This window comes from Mesoplodon mirus (assembly GCF_964341445.2).
Source record: "Mesoplodon mirus genome assembly, chromosome: X".
Taxonomy (NCBI): Eukaryota; Metazoa; Chordata; class Mammalia; order Artiodactyla; family Ziphiidae; genus Mesoplodon; species Mesoplodon mirus.
In genome coordinates, this window is record NC_138981.1 from 101,327,457 (window position 1) to 101,349,413 (window position 21,957).

The 21,957-nt window shown below is 37.9% G+C and overlaps 1 protein-coding gene across 3 annotated transcripts in view; it reads right to left on the reverse strand.

Annotated features, from left to right (window-relative positions):
• Positions 1-5,051: 5,051 nt before the first annotated feature.
• KLHL13 (kelch like family member 13) overlaps positions 5,052-21,957 on the reverse strand; it is a gene marked incomplete at its 5' end in the record, with an annotated part of 191,328 nt that continues 174,422 nt past the window's right edge. For all 3 annotated transcript variants that reach the window (XM_082610142.1, XM_082610143.1, XM_082610144.1), the window contains 3 exons: positions 5,052-6,661; positions 8,791-8,904; positions 17,340-18,135. In XM_082610142.1, the coding sequence (XP_082466268.1) occupies positions 6,174-6,661; positions 8,791-8,904; positions 17,340-18,135 (1,398 nt within the window). In that variant the 3' untranslated portion in view covers positions 5,052-6,173. The remainder of the gene's footprint in view (positions 6,662-8,790; positions 8,905-17,339; positions 18,136-21,957) is intronic.

Genomic DNA, 21,957 nt, shown 5'->3' on the forward strand with positions numbered 1-21,957 from the left:
GCAATGGAAGCGCAGAGTCGTAACCGCTGGACCACCAGGGAAGTCCCTGCTTTCCATATTTATTAATGTCTATTACAGCTACTGTTCCTTTTGAGAAACACCTTCGTGAAGAGATTTGTGTGACGAATCAAAATCATGGCCTGCTGCCATGATTGTGTGCCACTTATGCTACATTCAGAGTATGTGTTCTCTTCTAATGTGGTTTTGGTGCAAATTCCTACCAGGCTAGGGCAGACCTTATAGGTGGTTGTGGCTGCCTGGGTTTAATCACTGAGGGAACAGGTAGATTTTCAGATAAGACATGAGAATTGAGAAATCAAACCTTAGGTGATGTATCTGCTGGGGCCTCGCTCTTTGGTGTCAGGACTTCAAACAACCCAGGAGTCTTGAGTGTGTTCCTTGGTGGTGGAGAGAATGGTGGGAAGAGGGCCTTTGTTACATGGGGTATGCTCAGGACCAATGAGCAGTGTTTTCAACCATTTTTGATCAGGTCCCACATTAGAACATTTTACTTATATTGTAACCACACACACACACACACACACACACACACATATAACTATTGTTTTGTGAATTTTTTTCTTTTGATTAAATACATGTGTATATGTATATATAGAAACACATATACATAATCCAAAGAAAACTTCACAAAACAATACTTACATTTATGATGTACGGCACACTCTATTTTTTATTCCATTTCTGTAAAATATGTTTCTAAAATTGATCTTACAACTCAGTAGTTCTCAGACTTTTGGGTCTCAGGACTCCCATACATTCTTAAAATTTGAGGATACAAAAGAGGTTGTGATTATGTGAGTTATAGCTATTGTTTACTGTATTAGAAACGAACAATGAGAGGGCTTTTTTGCTTTTGTTTTTTGGCCCCGACCAGGGATTGTACCCGGGGCCACAGTAGTGAAAGTGCCGAGTCCTAACCACTGGACCATCAGAGAACTCCCTGAGGGTTTTTTAAATACAAGAATACACAAACTCATATCCTATTACCTGACAGAGTAATGGCATCACCGTGTGTCCTTCAACCTCTGGAAAATGCCACCGTATACTTGAGAATGAGAGAATGAGAGTGAAACAGGCAAATGAGAGCTTAGTATTATGATGAGAATAGTTTTGACATCATGAATTCCCTGAAAGAGCCTCAGAGACACCAGGTTGCCTGGACCACACTTTGGGAATTTCTGTACTAATAGGTTGTGACCCAGACTTTGAAAAACATGAACCTAGAAAAAGCCTAGACTGATTTTGGACAAAGTGAACCAGTAAATCCAATTAGCTAAATTTCCTTCTCCATGTTTCCCTCTTGTTCTTCCTGTGAGAGGAGGGTATTACGGTTAATCCCCCAACAACGATTTCATGTAAGATAGTTAATCTAAGCCAATCCGTGCACCGCATTCCCCTGGCAACAGGGCCACGAGCATCATATGCCCGGGGTTGCCTCCATCAGACTAAAGAGAATTTAAATTCCATGATTGAGGGAGAGGTTTTCTCCCTCTGTGGATGTGAACAAGGGATGCTACTGGCAAAACACAGTGTTTACAAAGGCAGTTGCAAACAGAGTGGGGATATAAGGAAAAAAAAAACAACCTGGGAGTTTGATGACACTGAGCTAATTACATCTTGACTGGGGCCTCCTTTATCTCCAGTGGGCTTTGCAGCTCTGTGAGAAAACACATTTCCTTATTGTTAGAGTTGGGGATTTCTGTTACTTGCAGTCAAAAAACATATTGACACACTGAGATTTCAGGAAAGTCTTGTTAAATATCCCATCCTGTACTCTGCTGGTTACAGAGTATTTTAAAGGACACGTTGTGTGTGACCCTACCTAGCACAGAACTAGCAAGTTGGGAGTTGGGGTAATTAGATCAAGTTGATCAGGGGGCAGGAGCTAGGCTTTCAAGGACTGGCTGCCCCTTCCTTATGCATATTCTTTTATTTATAGCTTTGTGGCAAGAAAAGTTGTATTTTATTAATGCAGGCATTCGAGTCCCAGGCATTCATTTTATAAACATCTATTTTTGTGACTTGCTCAGATGTGGCTTCTTTAGACACCCATCCTAGCCTCCAGCACACTACGTTGTAAGCATCTATCTACCCAATTAGACTGAGCTCCTTGAGGGCAGGGATTCAAGTTTTATTCATCTTTGTAGACCCTAGGACTCTTCATTGACTGATACAAAATACGTTCACAGTAAATGTTTCTTGAAAGAATAAATGGGGGGCTTAGCTCGGAGCACAGAGGTTAAGAATCCGCCTGCCAATGTGGGGGACACGGGTTTGAGCCCTTGTCCGGGAAGATCCCACACGCCATGGAGCAACTAAGCCCGTGTGCCACAACTGCTGAGCCTGCACTCTAGAGCCCTCGAGCCACAACTACTGAGCCTGCGTGCCACAACTACTGAAGCCTGCACGCCTAGAGCCCGTGCTCCACAACAAGAGAAGCCACCGCAATGAGAAGCCCGTGCACCGCAACAAAGAGTAGCCCCCACTCCCCGCAACCAGAGAAAGCCCGCACACAGCAACGAAGACCCAATGCAGCCAAAAATAAATTAATTCATTGATTACTTTTTTTAAAAAAAGAATAAATGAATGATAATGAAACACACTCTTGTAATGCAGGAGTCAGCAAACTACAGACCATGGACCAAGTCTGGTCCATGGTCTGTTTTTCTATGGCCCAGGGGCTAAAAATTTTTAAATGGCTGAAAACTCAAAAGAGGAGCCATATTTTATACTATGTGAGAATTATATGATATTCAAATTTTAGTGTCCTAAAGTTTTATTAGAACACATCCTCACTCATTCATTTACACATTATCGACATTTTTGCACTACAACATCAGAGATAAGTAGTTGCCACAGAGACCAACGGCCCACAGAGATTAAAATATTTACTGATTTTTACAGAAAACGTTTGCCAACCTGTAACGTTCTGATAATTGTGTAAAAACAATATACTCACATTTAGCAATCGTTACTGATATGGGGGGAGATGAATGACTTTTCTTCTTTCTTGTATTTACCAATTTTTCTGTATTTTGCCTTTTTATAATTACCAAGAGTTGTAAAATACTACATGATTTGACCAATTTAAAATAAAATTCCTTTAATTCCTGTGAACTTGTTTCACATTTACTTTCCTGCCTGCATACTCCAAGAGATCTCTCGCGTGGAAAGGACTAAACCTGAGGTCTAGTGCCTTGAAAATAAGACACAAGAACCAAGAATAAAATTAGAGGCAGGGCCAACTTTCCACATGAGGAAGTCTACTTACCATTCTTGGGGGGGGGAATACACAAAGGCCCTTGAAATGGAAAAAAAAAAGGTCACAGTTGAACTAATTAAATACAACACCACTTACTTGCCCTGTGGGGGCACTGTCTCTGGGTATAATGGGAGGGAATTATTTTAGCAACTTCCAAGGAAACAATACATACTTATATATTGTTAAGTCTCTAAAGTAATATTAGAGAGGAAACAGGTTCAGGTCATCATTTTACTTTTCAGGGCAAAACCTGATTATGAGATGAATTTTTTTTTAATTCTAGAAACAGGCAAAGTAGCTGTTTTCTTTCATCTTTCCCACTCTACCAACCTTGATCAGGAAGGGAAATGATGAACCTTTTGAGATTTAATGTACAGTAACTCCTTTTTCAAGTAGATCAAGAACCTGAGAAAGGCAAATGCGAGAAATGCTTGTAAAGCCAACTGATGACTGGCAGATATTTTTTATAAAGAAAAATTGTTAATTCGCTGTGAAGGAAAATGTGTAATAATTTACCAGCTGTTGGAATTGTTTAATAACAGCACTTGCATGACATGAATTGTTATTCTAAATAACATACGGCCTGGATGCAGAAAAGGTAAGCTGTCAAACAGAACCTTGTGCTTTGTTATCCCCTGCGGCAAACTGCGACCGGATCACCAACCCTGTTTCCTCTTCTTTCTGGGCACGAGGCTATCTGCTATTTTCCAGTCCCCTTTGGGCTTCTGTGTGGACACAGGATTGACTTCTGGCCAGCAGAGCGTGGGTAGAAGTGATGCATGCCTCTTTCAAGCCCGACAGCCCTAATACCTGCAATGTTCCATTTTTCTTCTGCTGACTGAATGGAGAGGATTCCGAAGACCCAAGAGGCAGAAGAAGCCACAAGTTGGAAAAAACCTTTGCTGCTTGGAGGAGAGCCGCCTGACCAGGAACACCCACACTGGACTGTGGTGGGACCATTAGTCTGTCCTGTACACGTTCCCATGTTCAGGAGGGTGTTAACTCTCTGCAAATGGCTGAATCTGATCTGCCTATAAGCAGACAACTGAAATCACGTGACCAGTTTCTCTGACTTAAGAACAATCTTGCCAAAGAGGGTCTTTCAAATTCAAACCATGCTTCTCCTAACATTCAAAAGTACCACTGATGGGAAAATTGTTTTCCTAATTATGATTAACTCAAGACAGAGGCAGTGACATGGGCACTTCCAATTCTCCACTAGATAAGAACTTTGGCAACACTCTAGTTGGTTTGGAATAGCTCGAAATTTTTGGTTCAGATGTAATCTGGTCATTTGCAGATAAAGTAGGAAAGATCATATATATGGCCCTAACATAATTATCAATCTCTTACAAAAACATTTTTTTCGGTCAAGAACAAATCTCTTAAGTCATTTTACACAATCCCTTCTCATTAAGCAAGATGGATCTTCTGGAAGATCAGGGAAACTGACCTCAGAAATTTCACTGCTCTTGTGGTTTAGACATATTATTACCCTGTGGGGATGGAGAAGGGTCAGTTAGCATCTTCTACAAACTAATTCCTCAAAGACAACCAACAATGAGTTTTCACCAATGAAGTTTGACCTGGTCAAATTCTTTTCTTCCTTGAATGAAAGTCATTAGTATTCATTAATCCAAGCTGTTCAGTACTCTTAAGTTCTGATCATTTGGATCTTGGCATACTAAAAAAAAAAAAGAACGGTATTTAATCAAAGGAAGCCAAAGGAAGCCAACTCAGACAAGAACAGGATACCTCACACCAAAGCGACATTAAATGTTTTTTATTGAACAGAAAACATGAAACATGGAAGTGGAATTCACTGAGCAAAAGCAGCTCACCAGGTGGAGCTGCTATACTTTGTGCTAAATAATCTTATGAACTGAGTATACAGAATACATATAATATGTAAGTTACCTCAACAGCAAAGGAGAAGGTGTAGATTACAGTTTTGGAAGGAAAAATTTGGCCAAATGACAAATTTAGTTGCTCAAAATGTCTAGCCCTTATTCACCTAAATTCAGTATGATTCTACATACGTGCATTCAGTACGTGCATACTGAATTCCCATTTTAATGGAAGCTGCTTTTTGGAAGAAATTTCAAAGTTTTCTTTTTTTGCATTTGTTTGACGTGCTACTCAGTTTCTAAAATTCTTCTATTTGATACATGTGTGTGTATATATTTATACACACTTAAAAAACCCCAAAGCCTTCCTTACAAGTTGAGGGGTCATGCTGGTTTTTTAAAATTAATATTCGTGAATTACAATTATTCTTTCTCCTGTGTGTCTAAGAAACTTGATGTGTTCTCAGTGTACCCCACAGACAGGTGGGCTGACAGATATGTCAAAAATACTTTATGAAAAGAGGGAGGTAGCTCATGGGAGTTGGCAACCTTTTGTCTATTGTTTCCTGTTGGAGCGGGCTACCTCCCTTTCACATCTCACAATCAAAGATGAAAGGAAAACTTTTTACTTTGAAGCCTAGTTAGCACAGTTGTACATTTACTATAATCCACCTTCAACTTGGTTTATTGGGCTTTCTAATGTAAGATGACAAATACCTTACACCCAGTACACAGCATCAAAAAAGTACTGCAGAAACATCTTATAGACAATACCTTGCCTTGCTCCTTTTTTTTTTTATCTCCTCGTATGTTAAACATCAGCTTCTATGGGATACATTTCCAGAATGGTTTTGTTACCACTTTATAAGCACTCAAAGCCAAACAAACAGCACAAAGAACATCAATGTCGTCTTTTTTCCAATATTTGTATCAATTACTGGAAGCTAATCCTAACATACACTACTTAAGGGGGAGGGTGAAAGAAGAGAATGCGTGACACGGTGCAAAGATAGGACTACAGCATCTTAGTTGTAGGGACGTTCTTAAGGTGCAGAAAGAGGGGACTCTCTAGAAGGTGATGGTGTGGTTTCTTCAGGTGGAAAAACTGTGAGTGTGCAAGCTCGGATGCCACCCAGGGACTCTGGGAGATCAAAAACCTTATGCCATTCATCTTTATCTGGATCATATTTCTGCACTATCTCTACCATACAACGATTATTCCATGAATACCCACCAACCACGTAGATTTTATTTTCAAAGACAGCGACCCCAACATCACTCTGCCCTCTTAACATGGCAGCAATTGGGGTCCACTGGTCAAGGATCGGTGAGTAGTATTCACAGCTTAGGACATCATCATAATCGCTTGTTCCTCTGAAGTGATTGCCACCAATGACATACAGCCTTTCTCCCACTGTACACATGCAATGCAGACCTCTGACAGTGGTCATTGGTGCCTTCTGGATCCATTTGTCAGTATCAGGGTCAAAGCACATGAGCTCCTTTTGGAAAGTGTCATGAGTAATTCCTCCTAAAGAATGAAAAGTATAGGCATGGGGTAAACAGATTATTATAAAAATGCAAAAGTAAATAGGAGGCTCTCTGTCACAGGTCACAGATAATTAACTTCTATCCAGGTATTATGACATTTTAGAGCTTATCAACCTTGTTCTTATAAATGTCTCCCTGCTATACTTTCTCTGGATTAAAAATAAAGAAAATAACATTTTCATCTCCTTAAAGAACAAAAATGCAGCTTATATTATTGTAATGACTTTCTCAAACAGAGACCCATGGGATTTAAGAGGCTTTACAGAATGAAAATATATTTTGGCCACTCTTAGAGTTGGGTTTACAGGAAATCCCAACTACGAAGCACCATTCACTTCTGCTGCTCTTCAGTGAGCACCCTCTGGGTGCTGAGCACAGGGCTAGGGCACCTTAAAGCCTAGGTGCCCGCTTCCTCATTTGTCAAATAAGAATGTCCACTCTAGTTCTCTCATTAGGATTGTGACTATGAATTGAAATAAATCACAGTGCTTTGGAAAAGTCGAAAGTTTTGTGCAAATGTACAAGCTTATACGAATATTCGGAACTGAATATTTTTGTAGAGTTTTGGGTGGGTAGGGTGAGGGTGGGTAATGTCCTCTCTTAAAAAGCTAAAGAATTAGAATGCTGAATAAATATGGAATTTTGTATGTACAGCAATTCGTTGTTGCTCTATTGAGTCTATATCATCTACAAAGTATATTCTTAGAGCACATCTAAATCAGTCTGTACAATGAAAGTATCAGACTATATATTCTGCAGATTAGGGAGAAAACTAAACTAATCTTTAGCCATATCATTCAAAGCTCTATTGTCTGGTGGCCAGATGGCAATCAATTTTTTTTCTGCTTTTAGATATTTTTTCTGTACTTCACCGAATTGCCAGCAAGCAAAACAGTGCTCTTTGGTTTGAAACTCAGCTGTGGTTCCTAGCCTACTCTTGACTGGGAAGGTCATTTATGCAATGTATCCTAGTTATGCCAAAGCACCACTAGAACAATTCGAATGTCTTCTTTTTCCCCCCAGAGGACTTGGAGCTCTCCTTATAATGGCATAGCAGCTACACACGTAAAATAGGTGGATGGTGTAAATCATTGATTAGTGGAGCATATGATTTCCTGGATGGCTCTTTCAATATAAGACGTCCCATAGTTGCTCATATATTTAACACCAGAAACCTGCCAAGCATACACTACAGGCCTTTCCCTGATCCTTCTTCATTACAGATTTCATAAGACAGACCACAAACATCACCTTATCGCCTTTGTTCTCTAATAGCGTAACTGCTGGCCTGGCACTGGCAGGCCTTCAAAAGGGGGAAAACTGTCAGAGGTAGACTGTGTCAGGGCCAAATGGTAAGAACCTGAATAACGGAATAAAATTTCAATACCTGAAGTGAACATTACATTAAAATAAGACTCCTTTCTAAATTCTACAGAAGGATGATTTGAACACTAACAGTTTGAGAATGAAAGTTGTTACTGGGACACTGAGTCAACTGCAGCTGTTTCAGAAATTTTTATTAGAAAAATATATGTGCATGTGGCCAAAATACAGGTAATCAACACAGAATTATTTATGCAATGACACCATAGTAGAACCCATTATAATGCTAAGGACAAGAGAAACATATATTATGGGTTGCACTAAATGAGACAATGAACATTATTATGCATTACGTGTATATTGGTAGCAAGTTTTATGCCCAGTAGAGCTTATATGTTACATAATGATATATTTCCTCATAGAGTTTAGCTAAATTCTGAATAAAAATGAATTAAATGTTGTTACAGAGAATATGAATGGTGGTTATTAGAGTACCGAGTTATTGGAGTACAGAGTATGGGGACTGAAAGGCAAGCTGGAGAAGCTGAAAGCTTTCCAATTTCTTCTAAGTAAGGTATTTACTGTAGGACTGGTTTGCTGCTAGTCTTATAAACTTATAAAATGCCAAAGGATTCATATGCAAATGTACACACAAAATATATTCTAAACTCAATACAAATTATATTTTGGTTATCCATTTCCAGGATTATTATTAACACCAGATGGAAAGATGGCGACATAGCTAAAAGTCTATGTATTATATTAATTGCATTTGCAATTATTTACCTGAAATATACATTACGCCTCCGTACACAGTTCCAGCATGGCCATAGTGGGGCTCACTCATTTTGGCAACGTAAGTCCATTCATTTGTTCTTGGATTGTAACATTCTACCGTAGCTGTTGTTTAAAAAATAAAAAGAACGAATGAATTTTTAAAAATGATTTATAATTTCAAATTTAGCACTTAATTATTTTTCCTTTTAGGTGGAACAATAATAATATCCAAATAACTGAAACATTTCTATTATAGCTATGAGATATTCTTTGGGGGTCACTTATATTAATTATTGACGTTATATTAATAATATGAACCATTAATACATTGATACATGTTACATCAGTCGAGCTAAGTAATACAATAAGGTAACATTTCTGTTGCTGCAGAAATCACTAGGATTTCTTTTCTTCTAGGATCTTGTTACATCTTTATAATTTGACATTTCTCCCATTTCTTTGCTCTAAATATGTGGGAAGAAAAGATGAAAAAAATCACAAGGAAGAAAAACACTTCGATTCTATATGATACACCATATAGGAAACAAAGGTTAACAGATATGAAGCAAAAATTTAAGTTGAAAATGAAAGTATGCACACTGCCTGGTGTATGTTTTGATGCCTATTGCTTTTTTTTTTTTTTTTGCGGTATGCGGGCCTCTCACTGCTGTGGCCTCTCCCGTTGCGGAGCACAGGCTCTGGACGCGCAGGCTCAGCGGCCAGGGATCACAGGCCCAGCTGCTCCGCGGCATGTGGGATCCTCCCAGACCGGGGCACGAACCCGTGTCCCCTGCATCGGCAGGCAGACTCTCAACCACTGCGCCACCAGGGAAGCCCCCTATTGCTTTATTTTATATCCAGACTACAAAATGGACACTGACAATAATTTTTCAGTATTTACACATTAAAGCCAATAGCTTGTATATAACCACCCAATACCGTTGTAGCCAGTACTGCTCTAAACTTGAAGATGATTAGCAGTGTAATATGAAGTTAAGATTTTTATTAGGGGTACTTCCTCTCAGGAACAAATTTATCACCTTTAACATAAAGTATTTGAGAAGTGGCCTCATCTTACTTAAATATCAATCTGTTATAACCTCAAGACTAGAACAATGACAGTCCAGACAGATAGAAAATGTGATCTTTTTTAAAAGGCAGAAAAACAATAGGGATGTTAGGAGGACTCTGATCAAAAGTACAACATCTAGATTGATTTGAAAAGTTTATACTATTTATTGCAGACGTTGCCACTTGCTAACCCAAATGCTTGTCTCCACTAACCCTGCTTTTTTCTTACTAACAGAACCACAACACTGCTCAGGAAAGCACTGTGCCCAACTCAGAATAAAATTCAAATTAGCAGGTTCCCTTGAAGCTGGAATTGATGATATGATACAGTTGTAGGCAATGGAATGCAAGCAGGAGGATACTGAGTGGGGCTATTTGATCAAGCCACCGGAATAAAATTTGGCTACTTGCAGCCAAATGCAATTCTAATTGATGAATCATCCTTTGAACAAGTTTTCCTATTTAAGAAAACAACAGTAGTGTGAGAACAGGCAAAACTAGAGAGAGAGAGAGATTAATTTTCTACTCTCTTCAATAACTTCATTTCCTCAAATTCACTACATGAACTACTTATTTCTCCTCTAACAATACCTGTATTATACCACTTCTCATATCCCTTTACTGATTTCCTTTTCTACTTTAGTTTTGAATTTTCAGTCTTATTTCAAAGGCTTTTAACTGTTCTCTTTTTTTATCTCTTCTTAGTTTTGTTCATTGCTTCAGGCTTGGGCCCTTACCAACTCTATTTCTTCTAAACCTTCCCATCAGGTAGCAAGATCCTGCAAAACCTTGCCCCCAAATAAGGGCTATTTCCACAATTAATGACAAACGAAAACTGTTTGCTCCAATACTGTTTGTGACCATTTTCAGTCACTGGATGTCTTCTTTTTTTTAAAATTTATTTATTTTTGGCTGTGGTGGGTCCTCGTTGCTGCCCACGGGCTTTTCCCTAGCTGCGGCGAGTGGGAGCTACTCTTTGTTGTGGTGCGTGGGCTTCTCATTGCGGTGGCTTCTCTTGTTGCGGAGCACAGGCTCTAGGTGCGCGGGCTTCAGTAGTTGTGGCACACAGGCTTAGTTGCTCTGCAGCATGTGGGATCTTCCTGGACCAGGGCTCAAACCCCTGTCCCCTGCATTGGCAGGAGCATTCTTAACCACTGCGCCACCAGGGAAGTCCTGGATGTCTTCTTGAATGTTCAGTTCCATTTGCCTTCAGCATGACTTTTGCCTAATTGACAAGCAAAATCCTCCTGAATGTATATCATTATCTCCCTCTCTACACTTACAGAGGATCTACTATATTGACTGGCATCAGCAAAGTAATTAATGGTAGGGTTTTTTTTTAATTTTTTCTATTTTTTATTTTTTTATTATTAGTTTCTGCTTTATAACAAAGTGAATAATGGTAGGGTTTTATCCGATAAAAGATTGTAGTCTAATCACACCTCCTATCAGAAGGGTTTTAAAGACTTCTTTCCATCTATTTGATGTCAAAGGTAGCTTTTACTCCAGTTCTATGCCTTTCTTTTTTTGTTGTTGTTTTTTGTTTTTTGCGTTACGCAGGCCTCTCACTGTTGTGGCCTCTCCCGTTGCGGAGCACAGGCTCCAGACACGCAGGCTCAGTGGCCATGGCTCACGGGCCTAGCCGCTCTGCGGCATGTGGGATCTTCCCAGATCGGGGCACGAACCCATGTCCCCTGCATCGGCAGGCGGACTCTCAACCACTGCGCCACCAGGGAAGCCCCTATGCTTTTCTTAATGAAGAATTCTGCCTTGAACTTTGAAATTTCTAGACTGTTACACTCTTTCTTTACGTCTAATTCAATCTGTTCTGATGAAGTTTGAATTAGCTTCCTCTTATTCTTTTTATAGGGAGCTAGAATCTGAATAGCTATTCACTCTTTACAATTATTTAAATTTTCCTGTGTAGAAAGATAATGCTGCTCTTCTATCACTGAGTTAATTGCACTTTTTAAGTAATGGCGGTTATAAGAATCCATCTATACTTTCTCATACAGGGGTCCCTGAAGTGTAAGATGGCTATTAATCACCAATAACACAACAAGTATATAATAGTTCATCATCCCTAAACTTGTCTTCTTCCAGCTAGATAACCCATCTCCTTTAGCTTTTCCCATCATTTAATCTTTATTGTCAACCTTTGGCTTTCTCCATGCAGGACTGTTACTGTTATTAGTAAAATCAATATAGTTAGTTTTAAAATAGAATATATCTAATTAACAAGTCTATATATTGATACATGCCCTTAGTTCTATTTTCCATATTTACAAGGCAATGAGATGTTAGTGCCAACCACCTTGATGGGGGAGGGGACACGGGATGAGCAAGCAAGGAGTTGGAGCCACAAAGCAGTGAGTCCATCACAGTCTATGACAGGTAGGAATGGTAATAAGGTAATTGGGAAAATCTAGAACAGGGGAGGTGAGGCAAACTACAGCCTGTAAGCCAAATCCAGTATGTCGTCTGCTTTTGTATGGCCAACAGGATAAAATCATGAATGGCTTTTACATTTTTAAAGAGTTGGAAACACAAATCAGAAGAATAGTTTGTGAAATATGAAAATTATATGGTATTCGAATTTCAGTGTTCATATATAAAGCTTTATTGGAAAACAACTTCACTCATTTGTTTATAAACAAATTGTCTATAGTTGCTTTCATAATACAATAGCAAAGCTGATTAGTTGTGACAGAGATCCTACAGCCTGCAAAGCCAAAAAGATTTCCTTTCTGGCAATAGGGATCAGTTTTCTGATCCCTATTCTAGAGAACCATCTTCAGTAGTCTGGTGGCCTAGTATTTAAATTAGAGACGCTCCCTAATTTAAGAATTACACTTTGGTTTGTTATTTCACATAACTCATCAGGGACTCTTATTTTCTCAGGTGATTCCACTGGAGCTCAGAATCGAACACAAGGGATGATGTGGAATTTACTTGTTCTTTGAGGTTAGGAAAGAGATTAGTCCTGAAGAAAACCATTTGGACAATAATGGCTCCCACAAAGAGGGGATGGTCTCTAGAATCCTAGAGTGCCAGTTGGTAATATGTCGCTTAATAAAGAAACTGCAAATCCATTAAGGGATATGGATGCATTTGATAAATTTCAGTAATTTTATTGTATATTTATTTGGAAAAATCTAACACGTTTTCTATAAGTTATTTCATTATTTGAAACCCTGACTTATTTAACTGAAGTGAAAGATATCTGAGCTGTCATATTTCTCCTCAATACAGAAAACCTCAATGGAAGATCAATTTCTTATATGACATTTTTGAAAGATACCAGAAATAACTGACTTCTTTTTCACTTAAGTGACAGCTACTCTAAGCTTTCCCCAGTTTCCCACTGTACCCAGTGTCAAAGGAAAATAGCATTTCTAAGGAATTATATTTCAGCAATAAGCCAGGCTCACACACACACTAACAGTATCATTTTTATGTACTATGGGCTTGGGTCCATACACTCCATGGCAAGACTTTAAAAGGCTAAATGCATTAAAACGATCTAAAATGTCTTGCAAACGCTGCCACTGTTTTCTTTTCATCATTATATGCAGGCAATGGTTATTGTGTGTATGAAGAATAAATGATGTACTGGTACTAATGAACCTGTTAAACTGTGAAATGATTTTCCCATCAATCCCATTTTCCTGACACCCATTCCTACTCCCCTTCTCTATTTACATAGACATATGACTATGTCAACATAATCAGTTAAGATGGAATGTTATTACAACAGATGTTAGTGTGGGGCGGAGGGAGGGGGTGTCATTAAAAAACGCTTATGGAACATGAGAAATGTTAAAAACCCCGCCTTGCTAGAACATTCAGAAGTATAAGCAAGCATTTCTTTAGAACCAAAATCTACTATTCTGCAAAAATAATGGGTCTAAGAAAATTACAAAGGGCAACTGACATATATCCTCTTCTTATTTATACAAGGAGAAACATTATAAACGGAATTCAGAAGAACACATTGATGTTCTTCTTTTGGGAGGTAATCAGGGTGGTTACATAACGTTTGGTTACCTCAACGATACAGAATGTGACGAGATGGACCCGCCTACTTCATATCCCCACATGGGTGTAAAATAGGAGGAACTCAAAGGGGTAGGGTGGGTCAGGAGGAAAAAAAACAAAACAAAATGAAGCTGCTTGCTACTTGGTTTTATATAATGACTCTTTTGGGCCTGAAGGTTCTCCTGGAATCAAGACTCTATATTTGAGTGTACTTAATAAGTCAATCACATGATTTTTTAAAAAAAACTTCCAAAATATTTTAACTTCAAATATGTAGCAAAGAATGGATTTGCTGGGTATGCTGATTTTAAGGGAAGCAATCATCTTCTACAAAAGCTTAGTTGCTTACAGATTCTAGGAGAAAATTTCAAACGGGAAGAAATATCAAATAATTGCCCTCTAAATGGAATTATAGTTGTCCTTTGGTATTGACGGTTTGTGTCTATATTATAATCATACACTTATTTGTGAAAACACAGTTTATGAATTAAGATAAAAATGTTTACCATCTAGACGGGGAGTATTTTTTTTAGAATATTTAAATCATTATCCTTAGGTTTAAGCTCTGGGCGATTGTGTTTTTAAAGTCTAAATATAATCAAACAGTTATTACAAATTTAGGAACAGCTCATGAAAAGCATGATCCTCTTGTATCCTGTCACTTTCAAACTGAAACACAAAAGACTGTTTTTAATAAGACATTAAAGGGGTGATCTCTAAAGGTCATGAGCAAGGAAGCCAGCCACTTGCCCAACAGGGTAGTCTACTTCTTGTTTCCAATTGAGTATAACGTGGGAAGAACTCAAACAGGGTAAGGATTAAGTCAGAAGAAGAAAGCCTCTAGTGCCTCAGTCTTATATAACAACTGTCCTTGGCCTGAAGACGATAAATTCTCAGAATATAAATATTAGGAACAATACATTGAAAACTTAATAGCTGCATATTAACAGAGGTGCTAACATTACCAAGCAAGCAGTGACTGAAAAGTGGAGCTGTTTCCTTAGAGAAAATAAGTTTCAAAATGACCACTGACTGCCAGGGCTGATGACCTATAATTTGTAAACTTGTAAAGATGAACTTACATAAGTGGTTTTTCTAAGAAAGTGTCAAGTCACTACTTGCATCTTCTGGTTATTTCCAGACACCATAAATTTAAAATAGTATAATAACATGAAAATAATGTGTGTGTGTTGACTGAGGAAATGACAATTCTACACTAAGGGTATTAATGTGTCAAGTGCTTTTAAAAGTCTGATTATTAAAATATATTGGGAAATTTGTGTGGTTCATGATCCTGACAGCTAGTCCAACAATCTGGAAAGTCTGGCCTTAGAAAAAATTTCACTGTGACAACAGAGAGAAAAAAAAAAGGGTAGGAAACATCAGTAACATTAAGACCATGTCACTCATACAGATTGCCAACAAACACATGAAAAGATGCTCAACATCACTAATCATTAGAGAAATGCAACTCAAAACCACCATGAGGTATCACCTCACACTGGTCAGAATGGCCATCAACAAAAAAATCTACAAACAATAAATGCTGGAGAGGGTATGGAGAAAAGGGAACCCTCTTGCACTGTTGGTGGGAATGTAAATTGATACAGCCACTATGGAGAACAGTATGGAGGTTCCTTAAAAAACTAAAAATAGAATTACCATACGACCCAGCAATCCTACTACTGGGCATATACCCAGAGAAAACCATAATTCAAAAGGAGTCGTGTACCACAATGTTCATTGAAGCTCTATTTACAATAGCCAGGACACAGAAGCAACCTAGGTGTCCACAGACAGATGAATGGATAAAGAAGATGTGGCACATATATACAATGGAATATTACTCAGCCATAAAAAGGAACGAAATTGAGTTATTTGTAATGAGGTGGCTGGACCTAGAGTCTGTCATATAGAGTGAAGTAAGTCAGAAAGAGGAAAAACAAATACCGTATACTAACGCACATACATGGAATCTAAAAAAAAAATGGTACTGATGAATCTAATGGCAGGGCAAGAATAAAGACGCTGATGTAGAGAATGGACTTGAGGACACAGGTGGGGAAGGGGAAGCTGGGACGAAGTGAGAGAGTAGCACTGGCATATATACACTACCAAATGTAAAATGGATGGCTAGTGGGAAGCTGCTGCATAGCACAGGGAGATCAGCTCGGTGCTTTGTGACCACCTAGAGGGGTGGGTTAGGGAGGGTGGGAGGGAGGCTCAAGAGGGAGGGGATATGGGGATATATGTATACGTATAGCTGATACACTTTGTTGTACAGCAGAAACTAACACAACAATGTAAAGCGATTATACTCCAATAAAGATATATATTAAAAAAGAAGACCATGTCACGAACAAGAGCTTGATAAGCTGAAAAGTTTAAGAGCTGAGAGCAGCTCTTTTTGTCTCCAATAAACTGCTTATTCTCAAATCCATTAGACTACCTTTTATTTTTTAGAATACTGAAGAAAAAGATTCTGATAATTACTCTGAATTTATCCAGAGCCAGTGCCAATATTTTAAACTTCCCCAGCCTTATGGAACCTGGAATACCCTTCAACTACAGGGACTCTATTTCTAACAGAGAATAAAGGAAGATGGGTGTTACCCATTGTTACCAAACAATGATGGTAATGACAGATATGTAAGACGTGACATAAAATGTGGTCTTTCTGACTTCTTGGACAGCCACCTTGCTCCAATTTTATCTAAAATAACAAAATTAGCATTAATTTATGTAGCCAAAGTATTGGTCTATGTTAACTGTACTTGTCGCTGATCTTAGATTAGGAAGACCAAGAAGGGACCATCAAATAATAAAGCTTACCAGATCAGTTTACAGTGAAGAAAACTGTTTCGTATTTCACCAAGAGAGAATGATTTTTGAGACTAATAGTTACCTATCAAAATACTCACAGTAAATAAACTCTGGGTAATACTGAACTCTGAACACTTAGTAGATAAGAAAATCATCTTACTCTGTGGCCTGTGGTAGGTAACAGATTACGTAAAAGAAGCAACTACAAAAGTCCGTGCTCTGTAAGGAAGAATTTTAACCTGTTCAGTAAACTACTATGTGGGCTTTTAAAATGGAAAATGAGGGAACATGCCAAACTTCTATCCAAGATACTGTTAGAATTTAAATTAGCAGAACATACTTTTTAGTTGAACCTTCAAGATGAAAACCATAGATATTGCACAAGTAAAACATTCTGCAACATATTGATATATTTGTAAGATAATAACTTGTAGTGTGGCCAACAATGTATGCCCAGATAAGGCATACAGATGGTCTCTGATATTTTCTAAGAAAAACAGTTTAAAATAAAATCCTGGCTACATTTTTTGGTCTTTGATGTTACAAAACCGCTTATTTTATGATTTGACAAGAATCTGGGGGTAAAGAAATTAGTCTCTATGCTTAATAGAAGTACACAGACTTACGCAGTTCACCAGCTGCATTTCGCCCACCAACTGCATACAGGTATCCTTTGAGGGCACTTAGGTGGAAGAAGGTGCGCTTTTCATTTAAAGATGCAACTTGCATCCACTTATTGTATCGAGGATCAAATCTGAAGACTGTATCAACTGCCGTTTTTCCTTTTGTGTCATAATTACTCTGTCCACCAACGACGTACAGGAAATTTCCAATGACAGCAATGCCATGCTGGTACCTTGGGGCATCCATGGGGGCTAAGGACTTCCACTCTTGAGTCTTTTCATCATACATGCGCAATTCCTTGCTGACAACCAGCTGCTGCCTCAGCACTCCTCCTAGTGTAACCAAATGAGTGGTGTCAGACCGAATGGCAGTCCTGTCTGACTGCATCACTGGCTGCATATATGGCATCATTTGGTAATTGCTGGCTTCCAAAAGGAGATTCACACACGTGTTGTCAGTTCTCATGAAATCCACGGTTTGCACGTAATTAATGAGCTCCTGTGGTGTCATCAGTGGAAATCGTATGTTCTTCATTAATTTTGCAGCAAAGTCCATCCGAGGCTCTTCCAAGCGTAGCCAGCGACAGGTAGCCTTAAAGAGCTCAAGTTCAGTGCAGTGCTTAAGGCTATTACTGGAAAGCACAAAGGCAAGACGTTCAAAAGGGAGTTTCAAGAACTCTCCAGTGCTCAGCAACGCAGGAAAATTCTTCAAGACGAAACTGTTAACATATTTATCCACTTCTGTCAGATTGTAGGTGTTGGCAATCCGCCCAACTTCGACACAATTGTCTAAAGTGACCTATTAAGCCAATTACAAAAAATTAAAACCCAACTACTTTCATGGCACTCACGCCTGGATCCATAAATACCTGTATTAGAATAAGAGTAAATATGCTTTTTACTGCCCATATAGATGCAAATAAAGCTTCCTTTCTCCATATATTAACGATTTAAAGGGAATTCACAAACTACCCTTACCTAATCCAATAGAAAGGTGACTAAAAGAAAATGCTCATTCCAAGTCAGTAGATTGAAAGTTACTCTAAGAAACAATGGTATAACTTGACTATGGCCAAAATAATTACTTTTCTCTCCTCAAAATGTATCCTCACCACCCCCACCCAAATACTAAGAAAATTCTGGCCAGATGGAAGTTCTGGAAAAATAGAAAGTTATTCTATTATGAACCATCTCAATCCACTTTTCAGTCATGATTCTTAAAAGTAACTCAGCTAGCAGATCCACACACAGAAAAACTCTAGTACCCGATCCCTAAATGTCTCTTTCATGTCAACAGCTTTCATTCATCACTATGATTCATTTTGATTCCTTCAAAAGTTATTGCTTATAGTGAAGATAATTTAATAGGACCATTATTTCTAGGGTGAAGTTATTCTCCACATTATTTATGTAGAAACAGAAGCAAGGAAATCACTTTCTTGAGGGCTGGAATGGGTGTTTCTACATCAAATCATTCCTTTTGTTTAGTTTTTGGTATGTATGCTGATGGCTGGCACCATAGTTTTCCTTAGCCACCCTCTTACTCTCAGCATACTGTAGCTCTGCCTGGAGTCCACGTTAGCCCCCCGAGATTTCCCCAGCACAGAGTAAAATATACCAAAAACGGGAGCCATGAAAAGGAGAGAAGCTATGGAGAGGCCTATCTTCAGCAGGAAGTCTTTTCAGTGCTCTAATAAATGATTGGTCAAAAATGAAAATAGGAAAATCATACCAGCAAATATTATATAAAGCATAAGTCACAAAAACAAGCCTACCATACAAATGTCTCTGTGTGTGTGTGTGTGTGTGTGTGTGTGTGTGTGTGTACACAAACACAGAGACAGGTCAAAGGCAAAGGATTCAAATGTTTTTTCTTAATTTTGTCAGGGTGTGTGTTCACAAATGTTACATAAACCTCATTGATGCACCTGTATTATTAACAGATTGGCAGATGCTTAAGAGAAAATTGGCTGATCCTTCTATCATCTTTCTATTGAAAAGCTGAAATGACTCCGCTGCATAAAGTAACAGCCCAGTTATAATACCACTGAAAGCTCTAAGGCCAACACACACACACACATGCTGCTATTTTCACAGATTTATTACTCAAGAAGAATTTGAACTCTTTTAAGCATCCTATTTGCTTCACAAAAATCATCAACAATTTAAAATGGTTATTATACTTAATAGCTGTGTATTTAAAAATACCTAAAATAAATTGTAAAACAAAAGAACCAGGAAAAATAAATTAACAAATTATGGGCCTTTTGAAATCCACAGTTTAATACTGTTCAGTACCTTGGTTAATAATAAAAAATACATTTTAATCCACTTTTAGGAGTGGCAGGTTGGTGTCTCATACAATTTTAAGTTGTGTAAATGAAGTTACAGTTAAAGCCTCATTGCTCAAATCACCCCAGGTGGAAGGGATTCCTGTTTGGGGTAGTAGATCCACTTTATAAGGTAAGTAAGACATAGTTCTTCCCCAGAGCAAGGGTAATTTTCACTGTTTTTTTTTTTTTTTGGCCACGCCTTGCCGCATGCAGGATCTTAGTTCCCCAACCAGAGATTGAACCCGAGCCCCCTGCAGTGGAAGCGCGGAGTCTTAACCACTGGACCGCCAGGGAAGTCCCAATTTTCATTTTTGAAGATGTTTGCTAATATGGATAAGCAAAAGTTGACGAAAACACATATATTTCCTAAGTATGCAGATTCTTATCATTACTGATAGGATTACAAATAAAAACAACAAAGAATGTATATTTTAAATGGGCAAAATGATAGCATTGGTTGTTAGTCACCGAATTTAAATCTAAATTTATAGCATATAATACAAACCAAGATTAACAGAAACCAAACTGTGTAATTTAGAACTGGGATCAAGGTATTTAGTTCCTTCCTCTTTCCTTCTTTAGTTTCATTCAATAAGAAAACAGTTACTAAAACAACAGGATAAAAAAACCTATCTTGTATTTAAGGGCATTTGGAAAATCCCTTCTATATATCAGATATACAGATGCACAGGACTGGAAAATCCTTGACAGACTACTTAGTCAATATATAGATAGCTGCCTACTCTTTCTTTAAAAAAAAAATCACCAGAGAATGGTATTTCATAACCTTCTGAATTGTCATCTTCTTGATAGAAAGACTAAGCATTTTCTATAGCTCATGTACAGTAGCTACCACACTGTGGGTATATAGCAAAGGTTAAATACTACGATTATCAGCAATATAAAAATTAAAGATGTGATGATAGATACAACTAAAAATAGAATATCTGCTGAATTAACATAGCAAATTACTAGAACCTTATTAATTTTAAATGAGATTCAGATAAGAAAAATATGTAATAGGAAATTAATTTTTATGAAGTACATGTAATCAAAGCTAAAAAAATTAATTGGAGACTATAGGGATTGTAGAAGCACAGTCTAGAATACCAGTTAACAATATAAACAGATCAAAAATGATGGAATAGCGGTAAACAATTTTTGGAAAGATACAGGATTATTCAATTATAGTTCATTTTTAATGCATTCTCAGTCATAATTCTTAAAAGTGCTTCAGCTTGCATAGTCCCAATCATTTAGCCTAGACAATATTAAATAATGAATATGTACATTAATATAACATGCAATTCATGTACATAATAGAATACATTTTAAAATATAAAACATGAATTTAAAGCTTATTTAAAAAACCAAACTCATAAGTAGAAAGAACTCTAATTTCATCTGAATATATACCCTGGCCAAAATTCCAAAGAGTCATTACAGAAGTTAAGCCAAATAATTATATTAGAGTTTTAAAGGATAGAGAAGCAAAAAAGGACAAAATTTCTCAACTGCTTATGAGAACCAATGACATTATTTTAAAAATAATCAAGTGTACATTTAAGTTTCCTTGATATAAATTACTATAAATTATTCTACTGTAATCAAGCAACCTTCATGGTCATCCTAAAGGCAGTTCTAAGCATCATAATTCTCAATTGTCATTGACATCCTGGTATTCACTGCTGCAATATTAAATTGTTCAAATCACACCTAATGTACCTAAACGCTGTGATTAACATAATTTGATACTTTAATGACAGCTTTCATCAGCAATCTGTGATGTTATGTTGCTGAAATTCAGTGTCTTATACAAATAAATTCCCATTTAGGAAAAAAAAAAGCAAATGAGTATCTGCTTTTGTACTCTCAAAGGGAGAGCAAACACTAAGAAATTAGCTGGCAAATTTGGGGGGACTCCTCAGATATTCAATGTACCAAATTCTCCTTAGCACTATCTAGTTCATTAAAATGACAGCCTGACATCAAGTACAACCAATGCAGAGACAGAAAGTACGTCCACTGAAAAAGACTGGGAAGAAATCAAACAAGCTACTTTCGGGGGTCAAGGATATAACACGCATCTTCTCCTGGGCCTCCTTCCACAGGTGAGAACATCACAGGACACAAGGAAGGGACTTTTTGGTAAGAAGAACAAAGGGATGATAAGAAAACAAAAGCCTTTCTCTCCCAGTCTTGTCTCTCTTCAGATGATGAGTGCCATTCGAGGTGAATACTGATGGTGTGTCCAGCTTGGGGAATCCAATTTTCTTATTCCTTTGCAC